General features: G+C 45.7%; 1 protein-coding gene across 2 annotated transcripts in view; it reads left to right on the top strand.

Moving 5' to 3' along the window:
• TAF3 (TATA-box binding protein associated factor 3) overlaps positions 1–16,484 on the top strand; it is a 626,060-nt gene that overhangs the window by 291,945 nt on the left and 317,631 nt on the right. The window contains exon 3 of one of the 2 annotated variants that reach the window (XM_085653531.1): positions 15,508–15,600. The exons of the other annotated variant lie outside the window; for it this stretch is intronic. Within the exon in view, the coding sequence (XP_085509657.1) occupies positions 15,508–15,600 (93 nt within the window). The remainder of the gene's footprint in view (positions 1–15,507; positions 15,601–16,484) is intronic. 2 annotated transcript variants of the gene reach the window in all.

The following is a 16,484-nucleotide window of genomic DNA, read 5'->3' as shown; positions in this document are numbered from 1 at the left end:
GAAAATACTTGCTCTCTGTCAAAAGTGTCTACTATGGAGTATTTCGCTTTGAATGCCTATTACATTCACAGCTTACAAAGTAAACTGCATCTTTTTAAAACTCTGTTCTTGAAGAGTACAGCTTACTCTGCTAATGCAGTCTACCAATGGGCCCTATGCTCAGCTTCCATACTGCTGTAGTCGAAGATGTTTCTTCATTGTAAGAATTTTTTTTATGACAGCTTGGCCAACGCACACAGTTCCTCAACTATTATCAACAGCTTTAACCTAACAAAAAGCCAAACCTATTGTCTTTGCCATTTCATATTACCATTTAGTGCACAAACATCTGATGGAAACACTTCAGACTTTTGGTTTGAAAGTGTATACAACATTCCCTCGCTTCACTCCGAACTAAAACAGGCTGCCTATCCCTGTCATTATTTCTCAAACTCTGGAGTTACAAATGTAAGCTAATTGCTCTGGTAAGCCTTGTGCACTGTAACCTGCTTGTTGTATTGGCTTACTAATGGTTTCCTAGTCATGCATGCCATGCTCTTAGTAGTTTTGTGGAAAATTTCTCTTAGCTCAGACATGGAGAATCGTCGTTCTTTTAGCTAATGTAGGCATCTGTTTATCACTGCTTGGCTAGACGGAATGCGAATTTTCATGTGAATTGCCTCTCGGGGGAGCGTTGAGCTCCGATGGTATAGCGAATGTGTGTGTTAGTCCTTTCTCCCATGGGATTGTCAATAAAAAAAGGTAATTCTAAACAGTTAACTTAAGTTCTTGTCACGTCTGTTGGATATGATTGTTTCAAGGAAACTTGTCGTTATAAATAAAAATTCAGCATAATGAACGCAAGGACAGAAATGTGTTTAAATTTTTCAACGTTGACTTTCATTTCATTTTTGTCAAACCATTTTACAAGAGGCCGCAACTCAAGTTTTATAGGCTTTAATCGTAAAGATTGGTGTTAAAATAAGCACATCTTAAATGAAACGTGCAAGTAGTACCTTGTTTTAAAAATGTATAATTTTGGAATAATTGCACATAACTGGCAAGCTGAGCACTAACGCTTTAGACATTGTAATACTGCCAATTACAGGTGATTGAGGCCGCTACTTTAAATCAGATATGTAAATTAGTGCAGTTGCCTGGTTGAGACACATTAGCGTGTGTTGGAAATGGCCCATTCTAGGGTGCTCCCTTGACTTTTTGCTTTTGTCACTCATGGTTTTCCGCTGATCTACGTGCTACCCTTAGGACTTTGAGTGCTTTGACATTGCCATTTAGTGCCAAAGCACTGTGCTTGTCATATACATACTGGTGATTGGTGCATACTTGATTGGCTGATTTGAGTTAGCTGTAAGGTCCCTTAGACATATACCTAGGGCATGTAAATCAAATGCTACTTTGTAGGCCTGCAGCACTGGTTGTGCCACCCCCGGAGGTTGCTCTTCAAATGTTCAACAGGTTTGCCATGGCGGGGCCTGAGTGTGCAGGATACTGTTATTCAGCTTGGCATTTAAAAGCTACTTGCCAAAGATCTGCATGTGTCTCACTACATGAGAGTACTCCCTAAGGGCTGGGTGCTGTGTAGGGAAGAGGGAGGGCATGTACCACGTGTGTGCTACATGCCCTAGTAGTAAATAACAAAGGAAAGTGTGATCAGTACTGTGAGACCTGCTTCACACATTGATTATCATGGGGGATCTGTGGAAGGTACTTGAGCTGTATTTCCTATGTGCAAAAGAGTAGCAGTATGGTGTTTGGTATAGATTGATCGGTAATGGCAAACCCTCCCCAATAGTGAGAGTGGATTTGAAATTACTAATGTGGAAATGTCATTTTGGGGGAAGTGGGCGTTTCTATGCTCATGGCTCTTTGTGTGCCTGTCAACCTGTCTCCAGTCCACATCTGGGTCCTGGTGGGACTGCTACATATGTGCATTCCCGATAGACCACCATAAACTAGGGGCACCCAAGGGAAACTGCAGACCTCTGAGGGGCCTTTCTGGGATGGATAATACTGTTTGGAATTGACACCTGCATTCCAAGGGGCAGGGTTCTGTCTCCACTAAAGAAATTGATTAAGCCTCCCAGGTTTGGATGGCAGACAAGACTAGATTTAGAGAAGGCCTATGCATTTCAAATGTGGCCTTTTGAACTAATCTCCTCTTCAAAGGCCATTGTGGGTAGAACTACTGGGGTTCTGTCCTCAGGAGTTTAGAGACGCTTGTGGGAGTGGAACCATACTACGGTGGTTTGAAGCTGTGACATCCACAAAAAGAAACCATTGGGACAGTAGGGACTGCAACTGGATTATCCGCAGACTTATCAGGACTGTTGTGCTCCAGGAAAGGGACAATCACTGTGGATTTTGCCTGGATGTTGCTGGTCTGCAGCTAATTGCCAAGTGTCTTGGCCCGGGTCCCTAGGCACGCTCCATGATCCGATTGGCTGGCCTCCTATCCACGAGATCCCAGATACAGAAAGGATCTCCCTCATTTCCACTGGATCATAAGGACCGCGCAGGATGCAGCGGAGATGGGTGGAAGCTATCGTCGGTTGAGACGAGGACTATCCCAACATTTTCTGTAATCACACTGTGCAGAGGAGTGTGCTCGTAAAGATCAGTGGCCCACCTGGAGTGCCATAATGTGAGGAGTTTAAGGAGTGCTGGGTAAGTTTGCCGAGTCCCAGGGACCCGAGCTTGCAACCGGAAACCTGTGCTAGCTCACACTTTGTAGCGTGTGGTGTCCAAGGGGTGTTGGGGAACGTTTGCCAAGTCCACGGGACCCGAGCCAGAAGCCTGGACTGTCCCGGACCCCCTGACATCACATCCTCATTCCAGTTGTTGCCGGTTAACTCTCCTTGGACCCACGCCCCAAGGTTCTCGGTTGTTGGCACATCGAGAACCCTCTGGTCCAGTCATAATGTTACCTTGTGTGCACCCACAGCTGGCTGCCTGGAGAGGGGGGGGATTTCTTCAAATTGGAAGTGTGCCAGCTTCTGGTGTCATCCCGCATTCGTGGAGGTGCGGCTGGGTGCCTCGATGGTTTCATCTGGATGGACGAAACCAAGTAATGGTTTTCTTCTGCTTTAGGTGGTCTCGATAATATAATCAAAGTGTCGCCAGCGGGTGTAACGTGTATTGTTGACTGTTGTAGTTTGAGTGGCTGGGTCACAAGGCATAGTCAAAACCTGTGATTTCTTGACCATTACAACTGTACGGGGTATGCGATATTTGGGAATGTCGTGTTTTATGATAATGTGATAGTGGGAAAGTGGAATACCTCTGAACAGCCTGCATATATGTTTCTGTCATTGATGTGGGAGCGATCGCTTGGATCGTGAATACCTCGGGGAAGTGCACACATGGCTTTATGTTGCTTATGAAGATAAGTGAGGTAAGTGAAAACCTCTGACTGGTACATATATGTTCATGCCATTCTGCTTTTAATGGGAAAGTTCGACAATTGCATTTAGCTGTAAAGCATATACAAGATGTGTATGCTAATTTGATTTCAGTGTGTGTGTGTGTGTGTGCAATACAAAGAGCAGTATTTTATACATATGTTGTGAAGTCTTTTTGTAGTGTAGTCAGTGTGATGCTGTGCTAATACTTTACACTTTGATCCTGAGAACAAGCCTGACTACTCTGTGCCAAGCTACCAAAGGGTGAGCACAGGTTATCGGACAAGTGTATCGTACTCATCCTATCTAGGGCGATGAATTCTGTCTGGCTTCGGTGCGACCCAGCCAGAAACCGCTTGGTCGAACTGCTTGTAACTTAATGACTATTGACAGTAAAATACATCAGTACAGGGTTTACAGTGAACAGAGAACTGGAGAACAGAAAAGATTGATTTCTACCTAATCCAAGCTTTTACTTGTGTAGGAGCAAGAGACCCGGCCTTGTATTATTTAGTGTCTGAATGGCATTCAAAATATACATTCTTTGTGGCAGAATTATTTTTGGAGTGGCAGAATTAAGTCTTATTACATCACTAATGACATTGATTACATGACTGATATCATCCAAGCTTTGTTGCTCTACAAATGACTATGGCAGCAAGTACAAAATAGTTCAGTAGAATATCAACGATCGTTACTGCCATCACAGATACAATGACCCTCTCGCGGATGAGTTAGTAGAGTGAAGGAACTGGCCTCTCCTTTCGGACGCCTTTCTCAAATAATGGATGTGCGTAGTAGGGTGAGACTGAGCTCTCCTTTCAAACTCCCCTCTCAGATGATGAGTGTGCATAGTACGGTGTGGGGCGAGACTGGGCTCTCCTTTCAAACCTCTCTCTCAGAAGGCGTGTGTGCATAGTAGGGTGTGAGGAGAGACTACATTTTCCGCTGAGACCCCTCTCCTTGGTGATAGGGGTGCATAGTAAGTTGTGGAAAGAGCTTTAACTCTACTCAACTTTTCCCAAGCCGATGGGCGTAAATAGTATACTTTCATAAACACCATCTCCACTAAGACTCCTTCCTAGAGTAACCAGTGTGCATGCTAGAGTTTATTCAAAGATCACCTACTCCTTCCTCTTTTTCACAATCCCACGAGAGTCTCGCAAGATTTAAAAAAATTTTTTTTTAATGATTTAACCTTGGACTCATCACAATACTTATGTCTTACACACTTCCTCTCAATAACGAGCTCCACTATATGCATTTCTACTAGTAGAGTGTATTCAGAACTCACCAACTCCTTTTTACATTCACAATCCTGTGAGAGCCATGTGGGATCGTAATTTCTTTTAAAAAAAAGAGTAAACATTTATTATCATCACAGATGTTATGCCTTAGAGACCTGGTCTCCACATCTAGAGGGACAACATGCATTTCTGCTGCCCCTATATATAGTTTTTTGTTTTTTTACTTCATTCCCACTACACCTGCAATTTTTTTCAGTAAAAAGTAATGGCTGCCATTTCATTTCCAGAACTCCAACAGCCAGCCAATCGGAGACCTCACTCTCGCGGGACTTGCGGGAGACTCTCGCTCCCATGGGAGCGTTAAGGCTCAAGTGAAAAATGGGCCTCTCGACCAATCACATGGCTCAGTTTTTTTATTTTGCGCTCTTGAGGGACACTCGCAAGACTTGTGCGGACCCAACTGCCACAATATTAAATTATATTTCACCCTAAATATCTCAAAATCTACTTGATACATTTAGACCGAATCACAGAAAGCACAATGTGCAGACCAAGATTAAGCTTCCTACCTAATTTTGTGTAATTCCGTTCAGCAGTTTTTGCTGCAGCCTTGTCTAAAGAAGTCTATGGAAAATGAATGGGCATTTTGCCTTTTCGCACCCCCCTTTTATCTCAGCCCCCACTAGATGGATCTCTCTGAAACTTGCTAGGAAGGAGAAGCAGTGAATTAACCTTTCCTTTGTAAAGCCTTGTGAGGATTGCTCAAACAGGGACAAAGTTATTACCAAACCAAAAAACGATCTGTCTATGGAAATGCAGACCTACCTATAACTCCTTAGTGGTGACTGCCACTAGGCTTTGTCTGTCTGCCTATCTGATAAAATACCTAATTTGACTTCTGAATGACTAAGTCACTGCATATCCCGAGGTGCCTCTTGTCTGAGATGTGGAGTTATGGAGGCATTATTTGGCGCTCCATATCTTTACATCAAGACCAGAGGCACCTCGGGATATGTGGCGATTTACTCATATGGAAGCCAAATCAGGTATTTTGTCTTCATTGAATAAAACAGCTTGCAACAGAACATTATATCTATATATATAGATATAGATATAGATATAGATATAGATATATAGATACATATGTTGTTGCTTTTTTTCTTCACAACACTGAGCGTTTAATGCAGTGGTCTACTGCAAATCAGTTTTATTTACTATCAGATATTGTCAAGGGAGCTCTAGAATACATTTTAAAATGCTTTATCCTTATATTTGCTTATTAAAATATATACTGATAATGAGGAACACTATCAACTTTTTGCAATTTTACTAATTTTTGTACTGGCCGGTATATTAAATTATTGGTCAGTACGGTGTAAAAAACCGTCCAGGTGGCAATCCTAGATGTTGGGTGTTTTTACTGGTGTTCTGTGTAGTTTTTAAGAGAAGCACCTGCCGCTGCTTTCAGGGAATGGACTGAATAGAATTTAGAGGGGGAACGCTGCTGGGTCAGAATTTCAACAATGGGATTTCAGTTCTGGCAGTGACTGATATGGAAATATTATGGTTTAATTATTTTTTATAACGCATTGCCATAGAAAGGTACTCAATATTAGGGTCACGCAGGGCCCAGCTGAGATGAAAGGCAACATAACAGTTACAAAATAATTAATCAGCTAACACCCCCCCACCCATCGCCCGAAAGAGTGAAAGGGGGAAAGGAAAAAAGAGAAGAAACCACCCCCCGGTCCACGTTGGTGAGAGCGCCCTGAGTCAGGTGATGTGCCAGACCTGGATTCCGTGACCTCTAGGAGGCTGTTTCTGGTACTGTGAGGCGCAGGAGGTGTAAATATCTTGGTCATGACAACTCCCGAAATTCTTGTGCCAGCAATGTGAGGAAGGGCTGCCACAGGTCGTTGAAGGAGAAACCTTTCTCTGACAGAACAAGAGAGATCTTTTCCATTCCCAGGATCTGCCAGAGTCTCTGATACCAGCCTGCGTGTGTAGGATTGCGGGGAGTATTCCAATGAATCAGGATGTTTTGGACGGCCGTGCCCAGAGCTATGGCTATCTGCTTCCCTCGTCTGGATTTGAGGGGGTAAGTGATGGGGTTGGGCACTCCTAGGAGGACGTATGCAGGTAATCTAGGGAGTTCCGTGTTAATATGTTTGTCTATTTTGTCCAATACATGTATCCAGTAGGACCGGAGATGAACGCATTCCCATAGCACATGTACTAGTGCACCCCGTTCCCCACATCCCCTCCAACAGTCGGGACTCTGGGTCGCGTCAGCTTGGTGAAGTCTCTCATGAGTCTAGTACCAGTGATAAACTAATTTGGTGAAAGTTTCAGTGATGCCCACGTGTGTTGCTGTGTGGCGCGCCCTGTAGCATGCCCCCTCCCACTCCTCGGGGGTGAGATTTTGCCCCAAGTCCCTCACCATCGTGTCCTCCCCTCGTGGTAAATGTGGGAGTATCTGGCTTGCAGCATCTTGTAGAGATCAGAAATCAGTTTTTTGTTTGAAGATCTTGTCATGAGCCACCGCTCATACGGCGTGAGAAGTCTTGCCGCTTGTGCGCGATTGGCAGCGTGCATGGCCCAGTGTCGGACCTGTAGGTAGTGCATACGTTCTGTCTCTGGGAGACAATAGTCGATCTGTAGTTGTGGGAAGGAGATGATATCCCCTTTTGCGAATAGAAGACCGAGCGCGTGGCAAACGGTCTCCTGCCACTGGCGGAAGAATTGAGAGACCGTCCCGGGACTAGGGTTGTCCAAAATCGACGTGAGCGGCAAAGGGAAGGTCGTGAGTTCGTGGCATGTGCATGTCTGGTTCCAGACTGTTAGGGTTGTGCATGTCACCTGCGAAGCATAGAGGTTGAGGGGGTTGTGGGCTTTCCGGAGAAATGGGATCTTCATGAGCGAGGTGCCTGCTACTTGCCTGATCCTGGAAAAGCCAATGCTTCTCGAATTCGGCCCGGCTCCATTCCACCAGAAATCGGAGCTGCGTAGCCTTATAGTAAAGTGTAAGATCCGGGATCCCGAGTCCCCCTTCATGAGGTGGGAGAAAGCTGACCGCGTGTTTAATTTGTGGTTTGCGCCCATGCCAAATGTAATGTGAGAGGTTCGATTGAACTTTCTGGAGCCGGCAAGGGGAGTGTCTGAAATAAATAGAGGATTTTAGGGAGGACTGTCATCTTTATCACTGCGATGCGCCCTAACCAGGAGATTCGATGGTGTCTCCACCGTCTGAGTTCGGAGCGGATGTGTGTACGGAGGTGTGAGTAGTTGATTAGACGCATAGCTTGCAGGGTAAGGGCCATATGAATGCCCAGGTAGGGGACAGTGTCGTCTGACCAGCGGAGAGGGAAACGAGCCTGTAGGCCGGCCCTCTCCTGCGGAGATACGGAGAGGTTCAACGCAATGTATTTGGTCAGATTTACTCGGAACCCAGAGGCCCTAGCGAAGGTGCCCAGTTCCTCCAGGGAGGTGCCCAGGGCGCACTCTGGGTTCGTTAAAGTGACAAGCACATTGTCCGCGTACAGGCTGATATGTGTCCCCCCCCCCAAAGCGGATGCCCGTGATCTGCGTGTGGTCCCGATCTCTGCGCCATGGGCTCCATATAAAGAGCGAAGAGGAGGGGGGACAGGGGGCAACCCTGTGTCGTCCCCCTATGAATTAAGGGCGTGGAGGTATGCCCATTGATTCTCGCCGTTGGGGACCGGTAGCAATTTAAGATGTGAGTCCTCATCCTCTCCCCAAGACCTATGCGGACCAGAACCTGCTCAAGATATGGCCAATAGACCCGGTCGAAAGGTATGCAGGAGGTATTTTCAATGAGGTGTGCGACCGGTTTCGTGTTATCGCTTGTCTGCCGCTGTGGTATAAACCCGTTTTGGTCTGGGTCCACTATTCCCTGCATATAAAGGGCGAGCTGACTCGCCAAGATGCTGGTGTATAGCTTCAGATCTATGTTCAAGAGGGAGATAGGCCAGTAGGAGCTGCATTCAGTCTTATCCTTCCCGGGCTTGGGAGGACGACTATTGCTGCCTCCAACATTGGGGAAGGAATTGCCCCGGCTGTGGCGAAGGATTTAAAAAGTCGGGTGAGCAGGGGAGCAAGTATCCCACAGAATTTTTTTATAGAAGGCTGCTGTGTAGCCATCCGGGCCGGGAGATTTACCTAGTTTCAGGCGTGCGATGGCCGAAATAACCTCCTCCAGTCTGATCTCCCTTTCGATATGGGCCGCCTGGTCCGGCGTCAAGCTGGGGAGGTTGGCCTCAGACAGGTAGGAATCGATGTCCGCCTCGTCCAGGACTGGTCATCATAGAGTTGGGCATAGAACGTGCGGAAGGTGTCGACTATAGCCGCGTCGTCAGAGCGGGTGTTGCCCCCGCTGTCTCTGATCTCTTGTATACCTTCACACAAGCGGACCTCGCGGAGCCTGTGCGCGAGAAGTTGGCCACACTTATCGCCGCCTGTATAAAAGGATTGGCTTACCCGGATCGCGGCGTATTCTGCTTTGTCCCAGTCTAAAGCCGTCAGTTGTTTCCGGGCCGCTGTGAGTTGTCGCCATATGCGGGGAGCCCCAGTGCGTTGATGCATCTGCTCTAGTTCCCGCACCCTCTGTGTGAGTTCCTCCCGCTTTGCCTTGTGGTCTGCGTTATCCTTGAAGAAATAGCGATCACCTCCCCCCTAATGACCGCCTTTAGGGCTTCCCATCGCGTAGAAAGAGCGGTGTCTGGTGTGTCATTGTGCCTGAGGTAGTCCTCTATTGTGCGTTGTATCTGGGTGACCGAATCCGACCTATGTAAGAGAGCATCCCGGAATCGACAGTGCCTAGTCGGGTGGCTAATCTGAGGGAGTGCCAGCGTGAGTTCGACCGGGTTATGGTCCGACAGAGAAGCCGGGAGTATGTCTATGGAGAGTGTGGCTTCGCGGGGAGCTTTGGTGCCAAGAAAGTAATCGAGCCTCGCATAAGTTTTATAAGCATTGGAATAGTACGAGAATGTCCGTGAGTGAGGATGGTGGTGGTCTAGGTCGTATAGTCTGTCGCGCCCAGAAGGGGAGAGCGCGCCCACCTGGTTCGTGCGCTGTGCCGACCTGTCTAAGTCTTTGTTAAATACTATGTTAAGGTCCCCCCCTAATAGTAAGTGACGTTCCTGGGTTGCAGTGGCGGATGTTAGAGGGTCTAGCAGGAAGCGTTCCTGTCCCTCGCTAGGAGCGTAGATTGAGCCCACCACCATAGGGTGTCCCCCGATAATAACGTGATAGGTGAGTAGCCTACCCTTGATCTCTATGCCCTTCTGGAGTGTTTTCCCCTGGAAGGCCCTGGAGACCAGGATGGCGACCCCTGCCATCTTGGAGGAGGTGGAAGAGAAAAATTGGGTCAGGAAGGCGCGAGAACGGAGTCTGTGGCAGTCCCCGGGTAGAAGGTGAGTCTCCTGCAGTAGGCAGATGTCCGCCTGAATATTCTCCAGATATGAGAGGAGTGCGTTTCGCGTAATGGGGTTGTTGAGACCTCTCACATTAAGAGTGAGAATTTTAAGTGAAGGAGGTGGCATCTAGTATCGAAAAGAAAATCAAGACAGCAGAACTACCAGGGCACTGGAGTGTTTGCGCCTGGATATGGGCCTCAGGACGCAGAGTGGACCGGGCATCCCCCGAGAGAAGGGACAGTGAGAGAGACAGACATAGTGAAGAAAGAGTCAAGTCCCATGAGAAGTAAAATAATTGAAAACAAGGCGCAACTGGCACCAAAAAAGGAGTGAATAAGGTATCTACATGTTCAGTAAATAGTCCGTCAACCCAGGATGAGCCGTGTGGAGGTCCTACAGAAATTAGATGGACAGAGGCACTAGAACCCCCACCAGGCATGACAGTCGGCAAGAATAGATCAGCGCTCGAACAGTGTCCGGCATCCAGGGATGAACTGGAAGGAAGTCTATCGGGTGATCGTACAGCCAATGTCCCTTAACTTAACCCCTCCACCCCCAACATAGCTGAAAAAAGTTTACAGGAATAATCGAAAATAACCAGGATTCATCAGTCAGCAGAGGTCTGGGCCAAGGCCCCGGCAGGGCCTCCAAAGCTGCTCGCTTTTCCATCTTGATCACCACTGGGCCCGGTCATCGGACCCGTCTGCGCTGCCTCTACTTTCTCCACTGCAGTCTATCATCGCCAGATCCCTGCTCCGAGTGGCTCCCCCTCATCTGTGTCCTCCGGGAGGGTGATCCCAAGGAGCCTACTGGCTTCGGATACAGAGCGGAGCTGGAACAACTTGCTGTCATGGCGGAGCACTAGGAGAAACGGGTGGCCCCAGAAATAGGAGATGCCATGTTGGCGAAGGACATCTGTAATGGGACGGAAAGCCTTGCGTTTATGGAGAGTGATGGCTGCGAGATCCTGGTAGAGAGTGGGCGTCTGATTGCGAAACTAAATTTGCTTTAAGGCGCGGGCTTTGCGCAAGATCTCTTTCGTTTGAAAGTCCTGAACACACACCAGAAGGTCAGCGGGGGGAGCTGTCGCTGGCCTGGGCGGGCCCACCCTGTGGGCTCGGTCCAATTTCAGCGGAAAGTCGAGGGGATTGCTCAGGATATGGTTAAGCAGTTCTCGTACATAAGTGAAAATGTCCCCAGCTTCCTCATTAGTGCCAACCCCCCGGATCCTGATGTTATGGCATCGGGAGCGGTTCTCCAGTTCCTCCAGATGAGATTGCACGTCTACTTGTTGTTCATGGTTGCGAAGGACTTCTTGCTGCATGGCCGCCATTTCGGCGTCTCGGGAGTCGCTTTTGTCTTCTAGAGACACCACCCTGTTTCCCAGATCGTCCAGATCTTTGCGCACATCTTTAAGCTCTGCAGTGAGATCACGCTTTACTGTTTGGAGGTCCTCCCGCAAGGTGGCAAACAGTGATTCCAAGAAGTCCCGCGTCACCGGGGCCTCCGACGAGGCCTCCATCTGCGAGGATGCCCGACAAAGCAGCTGATCTATACACGACTACTATTCTGTTCTCTCCATGACCCATAACCCCCAGACCCGGCTGCGCCTGGTACTCCAGTGTGCCATGCCCCTTTAAAGCTGGAGGGAGATGGTCCACCACCCATCCAATTATTCCTCTAATATGGGCTCTAATTCCAGTCCCCTGTAGTCCGCCCAGCGCTTCCATATCTTATAATGCTTACGGGGGCAGCCCCGTGCCACATAGATGGGGGCCTCTAGGCCCATACAAAAATCGAGACCGGTCTTCCAGACAGATATTGAAGGTGCGACTGTCGCCTTCCACGCCCTCGCTATATCGCGCTTGGCAAGAGTAAAACCCAGGAGCATCAGATGGCGCTTATAGACATTGCCTCCTATATCCTCCATCACATGCAGGAGCACCAATTTGGGGGACCGTGGGAGATCCCAACCCAGCACCTCTGACAAACAGGTCAATACCCCCCGCCAGAACCTAGTTAACACAGGGCAGTCCCATACCGTGTGTAGCAGCGTCCCCTCTGCATTCAGGCAACGGAGGCAATGTAAAATTGCAACGACACATTTTGAAACAAATTAAATTCAGCAGTTAATTTTCTTTCATTTATGCCATGTGGGGTCTCTTATTATAGTGGCATTTAAAAAAAATGCAGTGCACAATTCCTCAACCTCACATCAAACAGCAATTAAAAGTCCTGGGGTCTTGAGTTATCAGGTGGTACAAACACAAAATATAAAAAAAAGTTCAGAACGAAGTAAAACTTATTTGAACGTTTCGGCATAAGATATTTTAATTGGAAATAGTAAGGGATCAAAATAGCAGACATTCCCAGCCAGATATTACATGAAGAATAAGCAAAGATATTTAGCAGCTGGCATTTCCACAAAATTATGTTATGGGTCAAAAAACTGAAATCTGGAAAGGAGGATCTTTTTCACACCCACCCTTCAAAGCTCCAGAACCTTTGCCTGTGCTCTGAGCCAAGTCTACTCATCTTTTAACCAATTTAATTGAAACAATTTAAAGGTATTTTTCCTTGGTCCTGCCGAGCAACAAAGTGCATGCCAGACAAACACTATTTCACTAAGTCATCCAGCACGTCTTCCCAGAAATTAATCGGCGAATTTATCAGGGCCTTTGCTACCGCTTAAGCCCTGTGAGGCAGAACCACTCGCTCAATACTTTATTTGTATTCAGCAGCTCAAGCTTTGCATACCATATGGTTGTTCGGATAATTTTGCTGTTTCAGAAGGAACTCCTCACTGCCAGTCCCTTTCTTTGGGAGACAGCACTGCGTTTATCCATTAAATTGATTTTAAGCTGCCCTTGCATTACCAGACAGTCTGCAGAGGAGGTATGTTATGAAATGAGAAGAATTATTTGTTGATATTTTACTTAATGTATGAACATTTAAAGGAAACATCAGTACTAGATGGCACTCAGAGTAGCACCATAGATCTTTATTTGAAGAAAATAAAATTTACGTTTTCATACTTTATTAAAGCACCTAAAGATTTAGAGCGCTATGCAGAAGACACCACAACAGTTAAACGTATGACAGTCTCCACCCCAACAGTTATCTTATGATAGTTGCAAAAACTTCTAATGCAAGCTCAAAAAAATCATGTCAAATTGGGACTGTACATAAAAGACAAATCTCTGCTGAAGGAGACTCCAGAATGCTCTACAAATTATTTACATAAAACCATTTCTTGGTTTATCCTTGCATACAACCATTTGTTAGTTGTCACCTGGCTCTAGAAATAGTAATTTCCCAGAGCTCACAATAACGCTAGGACTGCTTCATCCTGGTACCTCCAAACCGGTTGAAACAAAACCTGGTTTCTGTACATAAACTGCCCATCCCGCAAGCGCTAAATCGCACATGCGTGAGTAAATTGTAACTAGAAGGCTGGCTCAAAGACCATGGGAAAAATGTTGATGACCTGTAGTACAGTCCACCCAAGTTAAGCTGCCGTGCAACACGCTGTTCCTCTCAGGCCCCAGCATCAAAGAAAGTCGTTTGCAACGGTTGGCTGGTCAAACACGACATTAAACAGCAAACACTAAAAAGTTAATTGAATGTTTGCTAGGAGACATATGACCCACTTATAGACTGGATAATTAATTTCTTTGTTTTCATAAGATTTTTAAAGAGTGACCAACATGTCGCCTACCTTTCTCCCCGCAGCAATTAGGTGCATTCAATAAGACCTCCACTGCCTGCGAAGCAGGCTCCATATCTCAGACACGTAATAGACATGAAGTAACAATAGATTTGTAACATGACTGCCTAGAGGCAAGGCTGCTGGTTTTAATAGCAGGTTTAGTTTAGAGAACACATAGCCATGTTCAGTGATTAAGATTTGCATAAACGTCTGACACGACACAATAAGATCTAAAATTTAAAGTATGAGCTGCTACTTTAAGAATTTTGCGACCTGAAGACTATTTACGTTCGAGGTATAAATGCACGTAGAAACAATGATGGTTTAAAAAAAAAAAAACAAGAACAAAAGCGAGTATTCTAAAAGTATTTATCAGAGTGCAAAGTTTTGTTTCTTTCCTGTAACAAGTTTTGGATAGCATTGAAGTCAATCGTTGCAGTTTCTGTATTTAGGACTGGCAATCTGTGCAACAGAGATAGTTAGTTTTTCTCAAGAGCTTGATTACACGTTGAAAAATAGGTAGGCTATTCAAGAACGTCTCCAGAAGAAGACGTATTAAAAAAAAAAAAGATTGCCATAATCGAATCGATTCACTTTTTTTTGTGCTGGCTGTTATTTGGGCTGCCGAATTTTGAACAGCTTTTAGATCAACCATCCTTTTTGTTTTAGGATTTTCTTTCATTGCACACTGCAACCGACCACGGTAGAAGACAATGGCTTCAACTACTTTGCAAAACTAGTTTTTAACACACAGGGATCAGGCAGCTGGGGGCAAGCCAACAAGGACAACAAATGGAACGAGTAAGGGTGGACTGCTGTGGAAAAGCCAACACTGACAATGGAGAAAGCAAGGGCAGATGAGGCAAGCCAGCACTTCAACCAGAGGAAAGTCAGTTAGGGTCAAGCAGCATGGACAAGGAAGGTAGGACGGATGAGGGCAAGCAGACGGACAGGAAAGAGGTACATGTGGGAACCATCCGAAAGACTCATACTTGTAAAGTACTTAAACTCTTGAAAAAAGAAAAAAAAAGTTGCTCCTAAAAGAATGAGATGGGGAAGTAATGTGTCCTTTCCCAGTGGAGGGATAAATAAACGAAGATTAAGGAAGCCTATCACAGCTGACCAATGCAAGGAAATTATAACAATAAAGCCAACCAGTGGTAAGCAAAGGATGGATCTCTATGCCCACTGATAGAAAACAAAACATATAAATGCGTTAGTGCATGCTCAGTCTAGGCGAGACCTAAAATCAGAGCAAGCTCGGGCAAGTAGATTTTCAGTACTTGAACAAAATTGAGATAGGCCATCCCTGTCGAAGAGCACAATTCAGGGTCAATTTGAAAATAGCGGAGTACATATCAGGCTATCTCTTTCGTGGACAAAGAAGCACTCTGCATCAGGTAATATTGCCCATACTTGCCTCCTCTTTCATTATGGCAAGGGGAGCATTTTTATCATACACAGTTACTCTTTTTTTGGACATTGACACACACTGTCCTTCAGCTTTCCGCCCTCACTTGAGGGTTGAAACATTTTTTTATTTTATTTAATAGCACCATATCTGTATTATTCCTGTGACTGTGTTGGAAGATATCTGTATCCAGTGATGCTAACTGCTATAATGTAGTCCATAAGTGGGTGTTTTAGTTAAGGTTCTGGCAGCATCTTTGGCCCAAAAACAGTACTGATGCTACCTCAAATTGCCTTCAAAACTACAGGTACTAGTCAGTGCTCACCACCAAGTGCTATTGAATGTGATGCAGTCTACAACATCTTCACGACTATTCTCAATGCTCTGAGCCTGATACACGGTAATTTGGTCAATCACTTCTAAATGTCTCTTTCTATATATCACTATCACTACTGCTATTCTTTTTTGGGCTGCGGTTTGGATCACTTTTTTGGGGGAGGAACATCAGTTGTGTTTACTGCTGTATTTGTGATGCTCTGCTACCCAACCAGTGATCAAATTGAAGTTAGGCAATCAAAAGGATCGACATTTTTATTTTCTAAGTATTTATTTTGTACTTGCCCTCTTAAATGCCTACGATTTGTATCTTGGGACAGATGAGGTTTTTTTAATCAAATGGACATGCACCATACCTCTAGCTGTTATGCACCCAAAGAAGGACTCTGATTTCAGGCTATTTCTCTGATTCAATTTAGGATTTCTTAATGGACCTGGGCTATTACCAGAAATTCTGTGTGGTTCTTAAGGCCTAGTGTGCCATGCCTTTAAGTATATCTCCTCCATCTTACTCTGTTTTTTCATTTGCCCTTGTAAAGAACAATAGACACCTCTGTTGTAGCACTGGTTTAAATGTGCTAACTTGGTAGTCCTTTTCTTTTCCCCCAAAGGTTTTCTCATTGCAAGCAGTGAATGGTTTTTCTGTTGTGTAATGTGCTGCTCATGCTTATATTTATGTCCTCCATTTAGAAAATGGCACGTAATGAACCCATGCATATGAAATAAACATCTGTATATCCTTAAATGTATAAGTTAGTTGTTGATTGGCCCGTGTGCAGAACTGTGGGCTAGTTCATAAACGTCTTGGAGTTTACAACTCTAATGCAAAAGACAATTAGCAGATAGGAGGGGTTTGGAGGTGTGACTTTTACCAAAGGCTAGTGCACCTGTTCAGAGGTGCCTCATTATGAATTGGCCTTTCACAATCATCTGGACACACATGACTTG

This window comes from Triturus cristatus, chromosome 4_1 (genome assembly GCF_964204655.1).
Source record: "Triturus cristatus chromosome 4_1, aTriCri1.1, whole genome shotgun sequence".
Lineage (NCBI taxonomy): Eukaryota > Metazoa > Chordata > Amphibia > Caudata > Salamandridae > Triturus > Triturus cristatus.
This window is presented reverse-complemented; position numbering and strand designations above follow the sequence as displayed.